This window comes from the organism of the source record quoted next, unplaced genomic scaffold, assembly GCF_019419815.1.
Source record: "Pyrus x bretschneideri cultivar Hongxiangsu unplaced genomic scaffold, Pyrus_bretschneideri_v1 Contig6, whole genome shotgun sequence".
Taxonomy (NCBI): Eukaryota; Viridiplantae; Streptophyta; class Magnoliopsida; order Rosales; family Rosaceae; genus Pyrus; species Pyrus x bretschneideri.
Window position 1 is genome coordinate 6119364 of NW_025999798.1, and position 13993 is coordinate 6133356.

Here is a 13993-nt window from a genome sequence, read left to right on the forward strand (position 1 = left end):
TTTTTTGTAAAGAAAGTTTGCTGAATTAGTGGGTATTTATTTTAGTGTGTGGCTCAGATTCGCAATCTTTCGATTTAAGTTCAACAAAAGAATGGTACTCATGGGTCCCAAATCATAAAATTTGTAAAAAAGATTAGGGTTTTGTATGTTTATGGGAAGGCCATTTGACCCTAGCATTATTATTAGTTTCATAATATTGCATGATGGTGTGTAAAGACCAAGTGATACTCAGTTTTTATCAAATAACAACGATCCTTAAAACGTGTCCAGAAAGTAGTTGAAAGGTGGTGGAAGGTTGTAGTTGTGGGACTTCAAATATATCACATAATAATAAAAGGTCTATTTGATTACCTCATCCTCTCTACTTTTCTCTTACTTGCAACTTTTCCATGTACAGAATGCCCATAAAAACAGCGGGATTTAGCCCCACTTGTGATGCCTAAAAGCGGAGAGCAATTTATTTGGAATATGGTCATTGTCACACGACGTTTTGATTTAATAATACAACGTTAGGGGTTGAGAAATTGTACGTGTTATTATTTAATTGGAACATGCATTATAATGGGAGTGAACTTGATCCATGTAAATGAAGATTCACCTACACCCTGGTAAGCCATTGTGGTTTCCGAATAAATGTTGTAATATTATGTGTTTTACTTTTTTCATAAAGTACTGCATTATTAATTTGAGATGTCATGTTATCAAAGATGTAGGGAAATCTCTCTCCTAAAAGTGAAGCTGAGATCTTTGTTTAGTGGAAATGGCGGTTTGAAATATGTAGTGGATCAGATCAGAGGTAGGTGGAAGAGTTCTGTGATGGCAATGGAAGTCTTAGTCACAGTCTCAGTCATCAAGCTAATCTTGTTTGCATGATGAGTTCATTGATGGAAAAAGAAATTTTAAGAAAGGATTTGATAAGAAATGAAATACTTACTGCTATTGGTTTTGTATGAGCTTGCAAAGCAAGTTGCAAGGCAAGAAACTTGGCTTAACTTTGTTTTCTACGATTGCTGGAGACTTTGAGTAAAGTTTAATCCACTTATGCTGTTTTGTGAATGGAAGAATTGGGTTGTTGATGGGGCACTACAAGAGAAAAAACTCACGTCGGGTGACATGCTGACGGCATATTAAGTCAATCATGCACTGTTTTTATCACTTTGTTATATTTATTTATTATTATTATTATTTTTATTTATGTAATACATGATTGGGTTCAAATACCATCAATATAGCATTCCAGATGTAGGTAAGGTTCTCTCGCACTTCAAATGTCAAAGGCTCCAACCCTTTCAACCTTTTAAAATGGTAATTCTTGTTGAGCATGAAATCTATGCAAATCAAACAAACTTTATTTACAAAGGGTTGCATTGCTGTACTGCATAAAATTACATTACATACTTTTCTTCCTTGGAGTTTTGTTTTTTTTACTGCAGTAGTTCAGAAGAAGAATAGAAAGGCCCTCTAAGATGAGGCACTTGCATGCAGTGCAACCAAAGAAGCATGGATATTGATCAAAGCTTCATGCTTTCCTTTTTCTTCAATCACTCCGTTTTTCACCACCGCGATCAAATCTGCACTCTTAATCGTGGATAACCGCTGAGCAACCACCACTGTGGTTCGATCCACCTTGACTCGGTCCAATGCGTCATGAACAACTCGTTCGGATTCAGCATCAAGAGCACTTGTGGCTTCATCTAGTAGTAATATCTTTGGTGCCTTCATTATCGCTCTTGCAATTGCCACCCTTTGCTTCTGTCCACCAGACAATTGATCCCCACGCTCTCCTACGATTGTATCGTAACCCTGCATTGTTTTCAAAATTTAACATGTATAATCTTCAACGTTCTTAATATTGTTTGTAAGTTTTTATCAACTAGTCCTCGTTAATGCAACACACCGGTAAGGAAACATGCAAAAATAGAGAACACATAAACCGAATTGGTAAAATTGAAACGTTTGTGACCAAAATGTGATATCAGGCTTAAGCACAGTGACCAAAATTGTGTGTTTACCCATACTTTTAATCAAAAATAAAACAGGGGAGGCACTATACGGATAATAAGTCGTATGTATATAAACCGTTGTTTAAGTCTACCGTTATTGTCTGTTTAGTGACCCATCAGTTTCTACTTCTAATCAAAAGTTTGTGACCGGTTCTATGTGTGCATATATAGACAAAGTTGTTAAGTTAGTGCCTACCTGTTGTAAACTACAAATGAACTTGTGAGCATTTGCCAATTCTGCAGCAGCTATAATTTCAGTCTCTGTTGCAATCCCTTCCTTTCCATATGCAATGTTGGCTCGGATAGTGTCATTAAACAATACAGGCTCTTGGCTCAACCACTTCAACGGTAGCTTTTGGATTTTGATTCCATCTAGTGTAATGTGACCCAAATCAGGGTCATAAAATCTCTGCAACAATGAGACTACTGTCGATTTTCCACTTCCACTTTCTCCTACCAGAGCAACCGTCTGAACAATATAAGATCGTTATAAGTTCTGGTAACTTAAATCCAATTATGAGGTCCAAATCTTATGCATTGAATGAAATTGATTAATACATGGTAGTAAGTTACCTTGCCATGATGGATGGTCAAGCAAAGATCCTTGAAGATTGGCACATCAGGCCTAGTTGGATATTTGAAACTGACATGGCATATTTCAATTTCTCCCTTCAGATTTTCTATAGTTGTTCCAGAGTCGTCACTGGAATCTATTTTTGATTTCCGGTCGAGAATTGCAAATATGGATGCAACAGCGCTCCTTCCTTTACTAATATCGGGGGCCAGGGAATCCGACTGAGAAATTCCAACAGTTGCTATAGTGAGAGCAAAGAAAACCTACAAACCAGAAGAGCAAAAATTCAATATGTATTGCATGGAATACAAAGATTTCAATCTTAAGTAATAAAAACTTATTTAGCAGAAGCACTCTGTACTATTTTCTACTTAAAACTTGTTGTGCAAGGGAGAAAATATACCCGGAAAACATCAGCAGATGTTGTCTTGCCTTCTGCAACAAGTCGGGATCCAGCATAAAAAATACAGGCAAACACAGAAAATTGCAAAAATAATGATACACCAAATCCGATCCCACTGATTAAGCCTTGTCTTATCCCCGTCTTAATATGGCCTTCACATTTTCTCTGGTACAATTCAACCACCTTCTCTTCGGCACAAAAGGAAGCAATTGTTCTAATACTTCCTACAGCATCATTTGCTACTTGACTTGCCTCCTCATACATTCTCTGCAACCATTTAGAATTTTCCGTATTGATAAAACTGGCTTAGTCTTATATTAAATTATGCATGTGAGACTGGATCGTGTTACAAAGTTTGGACTTCGGAGATATTACCTTTGCATTTGCACTGAATCCTTTCATGAACTTGAATTGAAAATAACCATTTACCCCGAAAAGAGGCAACAAAACAATGATTATAAGAGTGAGTTGCCAATTTGCAACAAACGCAATGTGCAAGCCAGCAATTGCAGTTGCTAAATTCTGAACCACCAAACCAAGAGCATCTCCAACCAACCCTCGCAGGTAAGCCACATCTGCAGAAAGCGTTGCACCAATTGCACCACTTGAGTTCTCAGGATCTTCAAACCAACTTACTTCCATGTAAACCACCTTCTCAAAGCACATTGATCGGACTCGTTTTATTAACCTACTTCCCGCCACAGCGAAAAGGTATTGTCTTGATGGAAATGTTATGCAAGACCCCACACCAAGAACAATGAAGATTAATGCCCAAAACTTGGAATTGTTACGGAGTAGATGAGGTGGGTCAAATAAGGTCTTGATTACATTGCCAAACACTAGCCCAAAAATAGGGAAGACTACCCCATTGGCTATTGCAGCTATAGTAGCTAGTAATAAAACTGGGATCTCTGGCTTGTTCAGGTATGCCAGGCGGCGAAGTGAGACTTCTGGAGGTACTCTTGATGATTCTGAAGCAGGAATATCGGATTCCGCAGGTGCTACTTCAAGGACACCTAGTGCAGCGGGCACATCATATGAGATTGAGAAGGAATGACGCCTGTTATTTCCTCCTCTAGATGACCCCCGACTTACATATCGTCTGTGTGAAATTATTTGACTTTGATTCTGGGAATCCACTCGACTACGCCTTTCCTGATCATTCACAGCAGTCTTGTCTGACGTATTGTTCACTTCTTGCAACCTTATAAGCTGGCTATATGCTCCTTCAGGGTCCTTAACTAGCTCAGAATGTGGACCTGCTCGGTTCAAAAAATGGGTATGTGGAGTAATTATTGACGAACATTCAACAGTAATAGCTGTCACACAAATGATTGTTGAACTACTGACAGTAAGATTTGGCACTCAAATGGTAGAACAGGACAAAGTGAATAACGCATTACCTTTTTCAACGATTGTCCCTCTGTGTATAACAGCAATGGTGTCAGCGTTTCTTACTGTGCTCAAACGGTGGGCTACAATGACAGTAGTGCGGTTAATCATAATTCTGTCTAATGCCTCCTGCACAACTCTCTCAGATTCTGCATCAAGAGCGCTTGTGGCTTCATCTAAAAGTAGAATTCTCGGGTCTTTCAGGATTGCTCTAGCTATAGCAACTCTTTGCTTTTGGCCCCCAGAAAGCTGAGTCCCATGCTCACCAACCATTGTGTCTAGTCCCTAAAAGCATGTCACAAAATGACGATAGAGGAAAATAAAAATATGAAAGATCACTGGATGTCTCAACAAGCTTTCATCATTGCGGAAAAACTTCATAGTAAAAATTATGAGAAACTTAGATAAAAGCAACGAATTTAACCTGAGGTAGATTGTCTATGAATTTAGCAGCATTGGCAAGCTCTGCAGCGGCCCTTATTTCTTCGTTAGTTGCACCGTCCTTCCCATAGGCGATGTTATCTTTTATGCTACAAGTAAACAAAACGGGTTCCTGGCAGACGAGGCCTATTTTCTGTCGGATCCATTTCAGCTGGAACTCTTTGAGATTAATGCCATCAATAAGAACTTCCCCAGCTTGGGGGTCATAAAATCTCTCAATCAAACTGATTACAGTTGATTTACCACTTCCGCTTTCTCCAACCAAAGCAGCAGTTTCACCACTAGGTATTGAGAGAGAAAATCCATGGAATATTTGTTCATCAGGCCTTGCAGGATAACTAAAATGAACATCCCTCAGTTCTATCTCTCCACGTATATCCCGTAACTGCTGCCCATTAGTGTCATAAACATCTATATCTGGCTTTCTGTTAATCGTCTCAAACATCTTATAGGCTGCAGCTTGTCCAGCAGCAAATGCACTCATGCACGGAGATGCATTCCCAAGAGACCTGAAAATACATATACATGATCATATCTTGATACTTAAACATCAAATATCTAATTTTGGAGTGAAGGGGGGAAGGGGAGTAGTCAATAAAAATTTCATTCTTACTGGGCACTAAAAAACAAAGACATGTTACCAAATGTATTCATCAAATTTTATCGAAGTGCAACTTACAAGGAGCCAGTCAATACCGCGAAAAGTACATTTATTACTTCTCCTCCTGTATATCCTCTTTCAAGAATCATCTTTCCTCCAAACCATATAGCCAAAGCATAACTACACATCATAATAAGCAGAACCGAACCAATTCCACACCCAGACGCCAAACCTTCTAGCACAGCAGAGTTGTAAGCATCAATTAAGGAATTGTTGTAATTAGATATAGCTTGTTTTTCTCCTGTGAATGATGCAACCTGCATTGGGTATTCCCATCAGTTTTTGCTCTATCCAAAGACATCATTAATATTTTATGGACAAGTAGGCATACAGTTCTAATTGAAACAATCGTTTGCTCCACCACAGTTGCTGCCACTGAATAAGCAGCTTGTCCACGGGTTGCCAATTTCGATACAAGGATGGCCACGATGGCACCAGCAAGGACAAGAGGGGGAATAGAAGATAGCATGACAGGGGCAAGAAGCCATCCCTTAACAAATGCTATAACAAAGCCTCCAATAAATGTTGCAATTAACTGGATAACAGTTCCTACCTGCAATAAGAAAACGAATTTTAAAATTTTAAAATTAAGAGGATACCAGGGAAAACGGCAAACCTTAAGGGTTTTGTGTGGCGTGTAAATACCTTCTCGCCTGTGGCCTCTTGAATGAGCACAGGATCACCTGACATTCTCTTAACAATTTCCCCAGTGTTCGTTTCTGTATCGAAAAAGCCAACATCTTGCCTCAATATTGTTTTCAGATACAAACTTCGTATTCGTGCAGCTTGTCTTTCTCCAGTAACCATCCAGCAAGATACCTCTGGCACATGGAAAAGGCTGGTTATGTCAGTTTCCGATAAGCCAGGTTATTTGTTTAATACCAGCAGGGAGTTCAGTAATACTTACGTAGAAATGCAGCAACTCCAGCACCTATACCCAAGTAAACATACTTTAGAGCCACCTGAGGATATCGAGTTGGCCAAATTATTTTCGATTAAACCTAGTCAATAACAATTGCTTGTGGCACAATTTCCAAATATAAAGAGTTACTCAATGCAGAATTTATTTGGTGGAGGAAGATGAAGAAAGTTGAGGTTCCACCATTAAACCAATTAGCTATACGGGGAGTAGCCCATCTAACTTATAAGGCCACGCAAGGTCCCTCTTCCCATCCATGAGGGATTCATTCTCAACGGAAGATTATTCTATTTTAGCAACGAAACTGCAGTCGTTGATGTAATTTGTAGTTGCATAATTTTACCTTGGAAACTGCATCCACCACTTCTTTGGTATTCCCAGTTCTTCCAAAAGAATTAATCACCTCTCCGAAGATTACGGTCATTAGAGGCGTACAGAGCCCATTTCCAATGGCACTGATTGTACCAACAGACATTAACATGTGATCCAAGGTATCCGCACATGAGAAAAGCTTGTAATATGGTACTGTTTTGGTGCCATCCTCCTTGTTCTTGCTTGAATCTTGCTTGCTGTTTTGGGAATCCTGCATTGTCGAGTGTCTTTTTAATGTTGCCGTGACCTGCTTCTTGATTACATCTCCATCCACAGGGTTCTCCTCCTCCATTTATTACAGTTAACTTGTACGATGAGATCAGAGAGCTGCAAGAGAGACAACTTATGGTTTTGAATTAGCAACTTTTTCTGAAAATAAAAATATATAGTTCCTGAGCACTAAATTGACTTGCATTCCAAGGAACATATGCATATGAAACGAACAATAATAATGCAAATAACAAAACATACCACCTCAGCAGACGAGGAAAGTTATATTCACGACAAATATAACAGATTACAAACTTTTAATAAAAAAATAGAACAGGAGGGACACTAAACAAATAAACGGTCGCTAATATACCGCTCCACGTCAGTCATGCAAAGCAGGGAAGCTATAGTTGTTGTCAGTATTGTAAATCAAAAGAACTAATTACAACCTCAGCAGAGGATACAAATGCTATCTTCCACAAAACACAATTAAAAAAGTAATTAACATTAATATCAAATGAAGCGAGAGGGAGAGAGAAACCAAGTGGGCGGTTAATGGCATAATGCATGGTAAAGGGGAGACATTTGGAGAACTGAAGAGACATCACCAAATCATTTTACTTGCAACTTTCAAAGTGTTGTAAAAAAGTATTTTACAAAAGATGGCGGAAAAAAAAAAAAAAAAGAAAACAATTCTGGGAAGGTTGGGTTGATTGGTTGCTCCGACCTCTGGTTGAGTTGGGTTTTTTTTATTCCGTCCTTCGTTTTTGGAAGTATTGAAATTTAGTGGGAAGGTTGGGTTGATTTAGATGAAAAGTATGGGGAAAAATTATTGTCATTGATTAATTGAAATTAACTAATACAAGCACTAATATATATAATGAAAACTAAAACAAAACTCTAATTCTTAACGATCAAGAAACTCTAATATCCTTAGCCTACAAGAAAACCATAAACAATAATAAAATAATAACTAATTTTCTAACCGATTTGACATTTGGGTTGTAGTGGGATTAGGATACTTGGATTCGGATGACAGATACTCCCGTTTGGCTGCTAGCAACTGGGGACGCAGACGTCCTCCTTTGGTGTCCAGCGGTCCATTTATATGCAAGGAGTCCTCGCAACGACGATTTGGCATCATTTTACAATATAAACTTTTTAATTAGACTAGTACTGTTTATTATCAAGATGATTTTTAGGGAAAAAAAATATTCAATTTGAAGGCTGCTATGGCACAAGAGTGATTTAATAAACGGTTATGATTATCGTATGTCAAAAACTCAAAAAAGAAAAATAGACGGTTAATAAAGTTTTTGATATATTGTTAATATCATTTGTAGCAAAGTGCTTTGGGAGAGAATATACCGTATATAAAATACAGTTTTATGCAATTTTTTTTTTTACACAAAAGCTAGCAGTAGTGGATAAAATAGTTAATTATTAGGAGAAAGGGGAGTCGATGGAATCGAACCCACACCATGACGTATAGACATCATTATTTTATGTCACTACGGTAAAACGTCATTTATATGCCCCTCCTAAAATAGAAAAATCCTTCAACAATTTGATAGATTGATTAGAAAAAGAAAGAAATCAATTCATTTTGTTCTCTAGCATTCCATTATGAATACTACTTGCATCTCCATGTAGGTTGGGTATATTTTTTTATTTGCGAATAATGTATTTTGATTGAATAAAATCAAAGATTAGAATTGTACGATGAGATCAGAGAGCTGCAAGAGAAACAACTTATGGTTTTGAATTAGCAACTTGTTTCTGAGAATAAAAAATATATAGTTCCTGAGCACTAAATTGACTTGCATTCCAAGGAACATATGCATATGAAACGAACAATAATAATGCAAATAACAAAACATACCACCTCAGCAGACTAGGAAAGTTATATTCATGACAAATATAACAGGTTACAAACTTTTAATAAAAAAATAGAATTGGATGGACACTAAACAAATAAACCGTCGCTAATATACCGCTCCACTTCAGTCATGCAAAGCAGGGAAGCTATAGGTGTTGTCAGTATTGTAAATCAAAAGAACAAATTACAACCTCAACAAAGGGAGAAATTTTTATTTGTGACGGGAACACAAGTGATACACCACGTGTTTTAATAGAAATGGTAAGAAATTTTATTTTTTAAGCTATTAACTTTTTAGCACACATATCTCACCATTTGTATAGTGACACGTGGTGTACCACCTCGTGTACCGATCACACTGAAAAATCTCTCCATTACCACAACATCTTAATTGCAACTTTCAAATGTCTCGTTTAGCAGCTCAGATTGTACTGACTATTTCAGTCAGATGTGATAAATAGTCATCGGATAGTACTGACTAAATTAGTCGGCCGTTTGATGTTCTGTTGGATTAATATGTACATTGAATAATACGTCGGACTATAATAATTTTCTTAAAAAATTCTCAAAATAATTGTTGTTAAAATGGGATTCGGATCGTCTCCGAATCCCCTCCCTGGGGATCCCGAGGATCAAGACACAAAAACCGTTCATCAAAGATCGTGCGATCATAATTAAATGTTTTTTACGTAAAGCAAGATTGCTTTACTTTTAAAAATATAAAAAGCATTTAATTGTGACCCTTCCTAATTTCTTCAATGTCCCAAGACCCACATCGATTCATCACTAAAACAATACTACTAATTAAATTGAAGATGCAAATTGATGAAGAAAAGAAATCAATTCGTGCTACTAGTTCGAGTTAACCGAAGTCGTCGGAGTTAACATCAGCAACTTCTTTCATTGAAGGACGATTGCGCCTCTTATCATTCAAGTACGATTGTGCGAGAAATCCCAGTGCCTCATCGTCTGCAATTCTAGCTTGCCAGCTCCCTTCTTAATAACTGAATCAACTATATCCATCAACCTCTCTTCTTTTAGTACCCTCTTCATGTACAACACCAAAATCATATCTTCTTCTCCTCTGTTCAAATCCATAACTTTCTGAGAAGTCAACAACTCCAACAGAATAGCTCCGAAGCTGTAAACGTCAATCTTATCGGTGAGTTGAAAGTTAATGCAGTGGTCAGGATCTAGATAGCCGAAGCCCCCCGCAATCCAACGCCGTTGGCTGCGGGATGATTGAGCTGCTGAGTTTGTTGTTGTTGACGATGAAGATTGGCCTTCTTGATCTGAACTACATCTTCGTCCACATCGTCGCACTTCGATGTCGACGACTGAGACGCGATAGAATAGGAAGCGGCGAACCAGACAGGTAATTGCTTGGAACTGATTGTAGAGGTGTGGCGGCCGGGGAGGAGAACTCGTCGAGGAACTGCTCGACATCCCACTTTGAGAAGTTGTTAAGGGCGGCTTCGTGAAGAAGGAGAGAATGCGGCCCGACTAATTATCCCGAGCTTTTGCGGTGTTTTAATAGTCCGGTGTCAACCGGATAAAATTTGATGTACCGGATAATTAAGCGGATGCTTATTTAGTACGAAAGCGCAACAAACAACTACTTTCGTATCATGAATGATATTCGGTGTGTTATCCGCGTGCCAAACAAGGCCAAAGTGTTTTATAAAAGATGGTGTAAAAAAAAAAATATATATATATTTTTGGAATGCTAGTAACACTGACACGCCCCGACCCCGACATTCCCCGAATACCAGGATAGGCACGTGCTGGCCGACACCCGAGGGTGACGAAAGCCATTTATTGAGTGCAAATGTTGAAAACAAAGGATAAATAAGGCTTATAAATATAAAAGAATAATGAATATGCAAATAAGGACTGTGTTCAGAGCACACCACTAATCTAGAACACTAAAAGAAAATAATATAAAATTGAATGAAACCAAGGAGTGGGTCCTACACCAAGAGGACTCGAAGATGCCGATGCGGAAGTGCCTGGACGTCGGGATTGTATGCCTCGATTCTAAGTCCTGAAGGGGGCGCAAAACAAACATGAGTGGACCAAGTTGATATATATATATAATAAAGCATTTATCAACATACTAACCCCCAGGTTTTATGAAAACACTTATATATAACGATAAACATAGGTTTTCCGAAACCTAGCATGTCGTGCAATATCTCAAATCATAAATCGCATAAATAATAAACACTAGTGAATGTCCGATATAACACTTCAGGCCTCATGCCGGCTCCCCATCTCTGAGCACACAGTCAGAGGAAAATACACTTCAGGCCCCATGCCGGCTCCCCGTCTCTGAGCAGACAGTCAGAGGAAAATACACTTCAGGCCCCATGCCGGCTCCCCGTCTCTGAGCAGACAGTCAGAGGAAAACACACTCCAGGCCCTATGCCAACACCAAACCGTCGCCCGGAACGGACCGGATCTATCCCTACGTCCCGTAGCGGAAATGACCACTAGGTAAGTACAAAACCAGTGAACATACATATATTGAAAATCAACTTCATAGTATAAAGTCATCCATCATCTATACTATAAAGAAGTGTTCTAAACATGTTCTACATATCATATCGTCATCCATCAGATATTCTATAAGAACATGGGTTATAGGAAAAATAGTAATAATTCAAACTAGCCTCAGTAAGCATATTATCTCAAAACGTTTCATAAAACATAATCGTAAAGTCATGCTTTTCTGTGTAAGCAATTCTACCATTAAAACATGCATTTTTTAGAAGAGGTCCACTCATAGTACTTCGCCGTTGAAAAGCCACGTCATCTAGCGAAGAAGGAAACGCCATCGATAATTGCCCCTAAGCACATAAATGGTACATTTAGTCAAACTCTACGCAAACAATTGAATTTGGGAAAACGGACATCGGAAACGGGTTCAGGACGTCGAAATTAGCCTAGGAGGGGTCCCGTACGAAAACCCAAAAAGTCAACCCCGAGGTCAAAGTCAACGCTGACCGTTGACCGGGTCAACGGGTCAGGGTCAACGGGTCAGGGTCCGGGTCAACGGGTCAGGGTCACGGGTTTGGGCTTTAGGGTTTGGGTTAGGGTAAATGGGTTTAGGTTTTAGGTGAATTGGGTTTGGACTTGGGTTGGATCCGGGTTGGGCCTAAGGGTTTGGGTCTAATGGGTTTAGGGTTAGGTTTTTTTTTTTAAGTGGGTTGGGTTTGGGTAAAAAGGAAAATGGGTTTGGGTTTTTGAACCTCACGGCCCAAGGCCTAATTAAAAAGGGGATATGGGTTTTGGGCTGCAACCTAGGCCCTAAGGCCTTTGGGTTTGGTGGTCGCCAGATTCCAAGGAGGGGGAAGGCCGGATTTCGGCCGAAGAATTCCCAAGCTCCGTTGGAGCTCAAAACTCAACCAAAACATGTCATTCAATATACCAAATTGAAGCCCCGAAGGTAAGGAATCAAAATATACCCTTGGTTCCCGTCATCGTGGTCGGAGTTGGCCGGAAAACAGCCTGGAAGCCACGGGTGTTCGCCGGAAACTGGGTAAGTTTTCAAATGAGCATAACTTCTTCAATACTCAATGAAATTAGGTGAAACAAGAAGGAAAGTTGTAGTACTCAGCGAGACGAAGAGATTGATACCTCGCACGCCGGCCAACTCGCCGTGGTTTGGCCGGAAATCGCCTCGAAAGGGGCGGTGCTCGCCGGAAAACTGAGAAATGTCTCCCGAGGTGGTTTCTTCGTGGTTTGACGTCCCAAAACACAACCACGGGGTTAGAAAAGAGTTATAGGCGTGGGCATGGGTGTGTGTGTGTGTGTGTGGGTGTGTTCTGCTCGGAGAAAAGAGCACCGAGAGGAAGGGGGAAAGAGAGAGCACGGAGGAAGAAAGAGAGAAGAAAGGAGAAGACTTTTCAGAAAAAAATAGAAAAGGGAAGGGAACCGGGGGACAAAACAGGGGTGGGCCTCTTGGGCTCACCAATTAAGGATCAAAAACAATTTTAAAAAGGAAGGTATGCCCCAAACATAGTGAAAAATACAAAAATACCCATTTTCTTACGTAAATCCCGGAACGGGTTGTTACAAACACTTCCCTATATACATATATATATATATATATGTATGTATGTATGTATCTTTGAAGGTTGGGTTGATTGGTTGCTCCGACCTCTGGTTGAATTGGGTTTTTTATGTCCTTCGATTTTGGAAGTATTGAAATGTAATGGTAAGGTTGGGTTGTAGTGGGATTAGGATACTTGCATTGAGATACTCCGTTTGGCTGCTAGCAACTGGCGACGCAGACGTCCTCCTTTGGTGTCCAGCGGTTCATTTATCGAGAAATTTTTAGTTGTGACAGAAATACAAATGCAACACCACGTGTTTTAATAGGGTGTTTTAATAGGAATGGTAAGAAATTTTATTTTTTAAGATATTAACATTTTAGCACACATATCCCATAATTTGTTTAATGACATGTAATGTACCACCCGCGTACCGATTACATTGAAAAATCTGTCCCATTTATAAGCAAGGAGTCGTTGGAACAACGATTTGGCTTCATTTTACGATTTAAACTTTATAATTAGAACCAGTACTGCTTATTATCAAGATGATTTTTAGGAAAATTTTTTTTATTCAATTTAAAGGTTGTCATGGTACAAAACTGATTTAATGAACGGCTATGATTATCGTATGTCAAAAATTCAAAAAAGAAAAATAGACGGTTAATAAATTTTTTGATATATTTTTAATAGCATATGTAGAAAAGTGCTTAGAGAGAGAATATATATACTGTATATAAAGTACAGTTTTATGCATTTTTTTTTTTTAACAAAAGCTAGCAGTAGTGGATGTAGTTAGTTATTAGAAGAAAAGGGAGTCGGTGGAATCGAACCCACTCCATGATGCATAAATATCATTATTTTCTGTCACCACGGTAAAATGTCATTTATATGCCTTTTGCCATTTAGTTTATATGATGTGTGCATTTACCCTCCTAAAAAGGAAAAATCCTTCAACAATTTGATAGATTGATGAGAAAGAGAAAAAAATCAATTAATTTTGTTCTCTAGCATTCCATTATGAATACTACTTGCATCTCCATGCAGGGATGCACAAATTTTCTTATTTGCGAATGATGTATTT

General features: G+C 38.8%; 1 protein-coding gene across 1 annotated transcript; it reads right to left on the reverse strand.

Moving 5' to 3' along the window:
- Positions 1 to 1329: 1329 nt before the first annotated feature.
- LOC103944699 (ABC transporter B family member 11-like) lies at positions 1330 to 7057 on the reverse strand. The gene is made up of 12 exons (XM_009355162.2): positions 6737 to 7057; positions 6382 to 6436; positions 6120 to 6295; positions 5806 to 6027; positions 5493 to 5731; positions 4797 to 5322; positions 4384 to 4657; positions 3356 to 4239; positions 2981 to 3247; positions 2577 to 2840; positions 2200 to 2472; positions 1330 to 1803 (listed from the first exon to the last, which is right to left on the reverse strand). The coding sequence occupies exons 1-12, from the start codon at positions 7055 to 7057 to the stop codon at positions 1462 to 1464; spliced, it is 3843 nt and encodes a 1280-aa protein (XP_009353437.2). The 3' UTR covers positions 1330 to 1461.
- Positions 7058 to 13993: the final 6936 nt, after the last annotated feature.

Bases quoted from the DNA above. Each gene is read 5' to 3' on its own strand.
- LOC103944699 (XM_009355162.2), bottom strand. From the start codon at position 7,057: ATGGAGGAGGAGAACCCTGTGGATGGAGATGTAATCAAGAAGCAGGTC. The intron at 6,296-6,381 runs GTAAGTATTACT...TCCATGTGCCAG, and splicing joins TGGAGTTGCTGCATTTCTAC to AGGTATCTTGCTGGATGGTT. The intron at 5,323-5,492 runs GTAAGTTGCACT...ATGTATTTTCAG, and splicing joins GCGGTATTGACTGGCTCCTT to GTCTCTTGGGAATGCATCTC.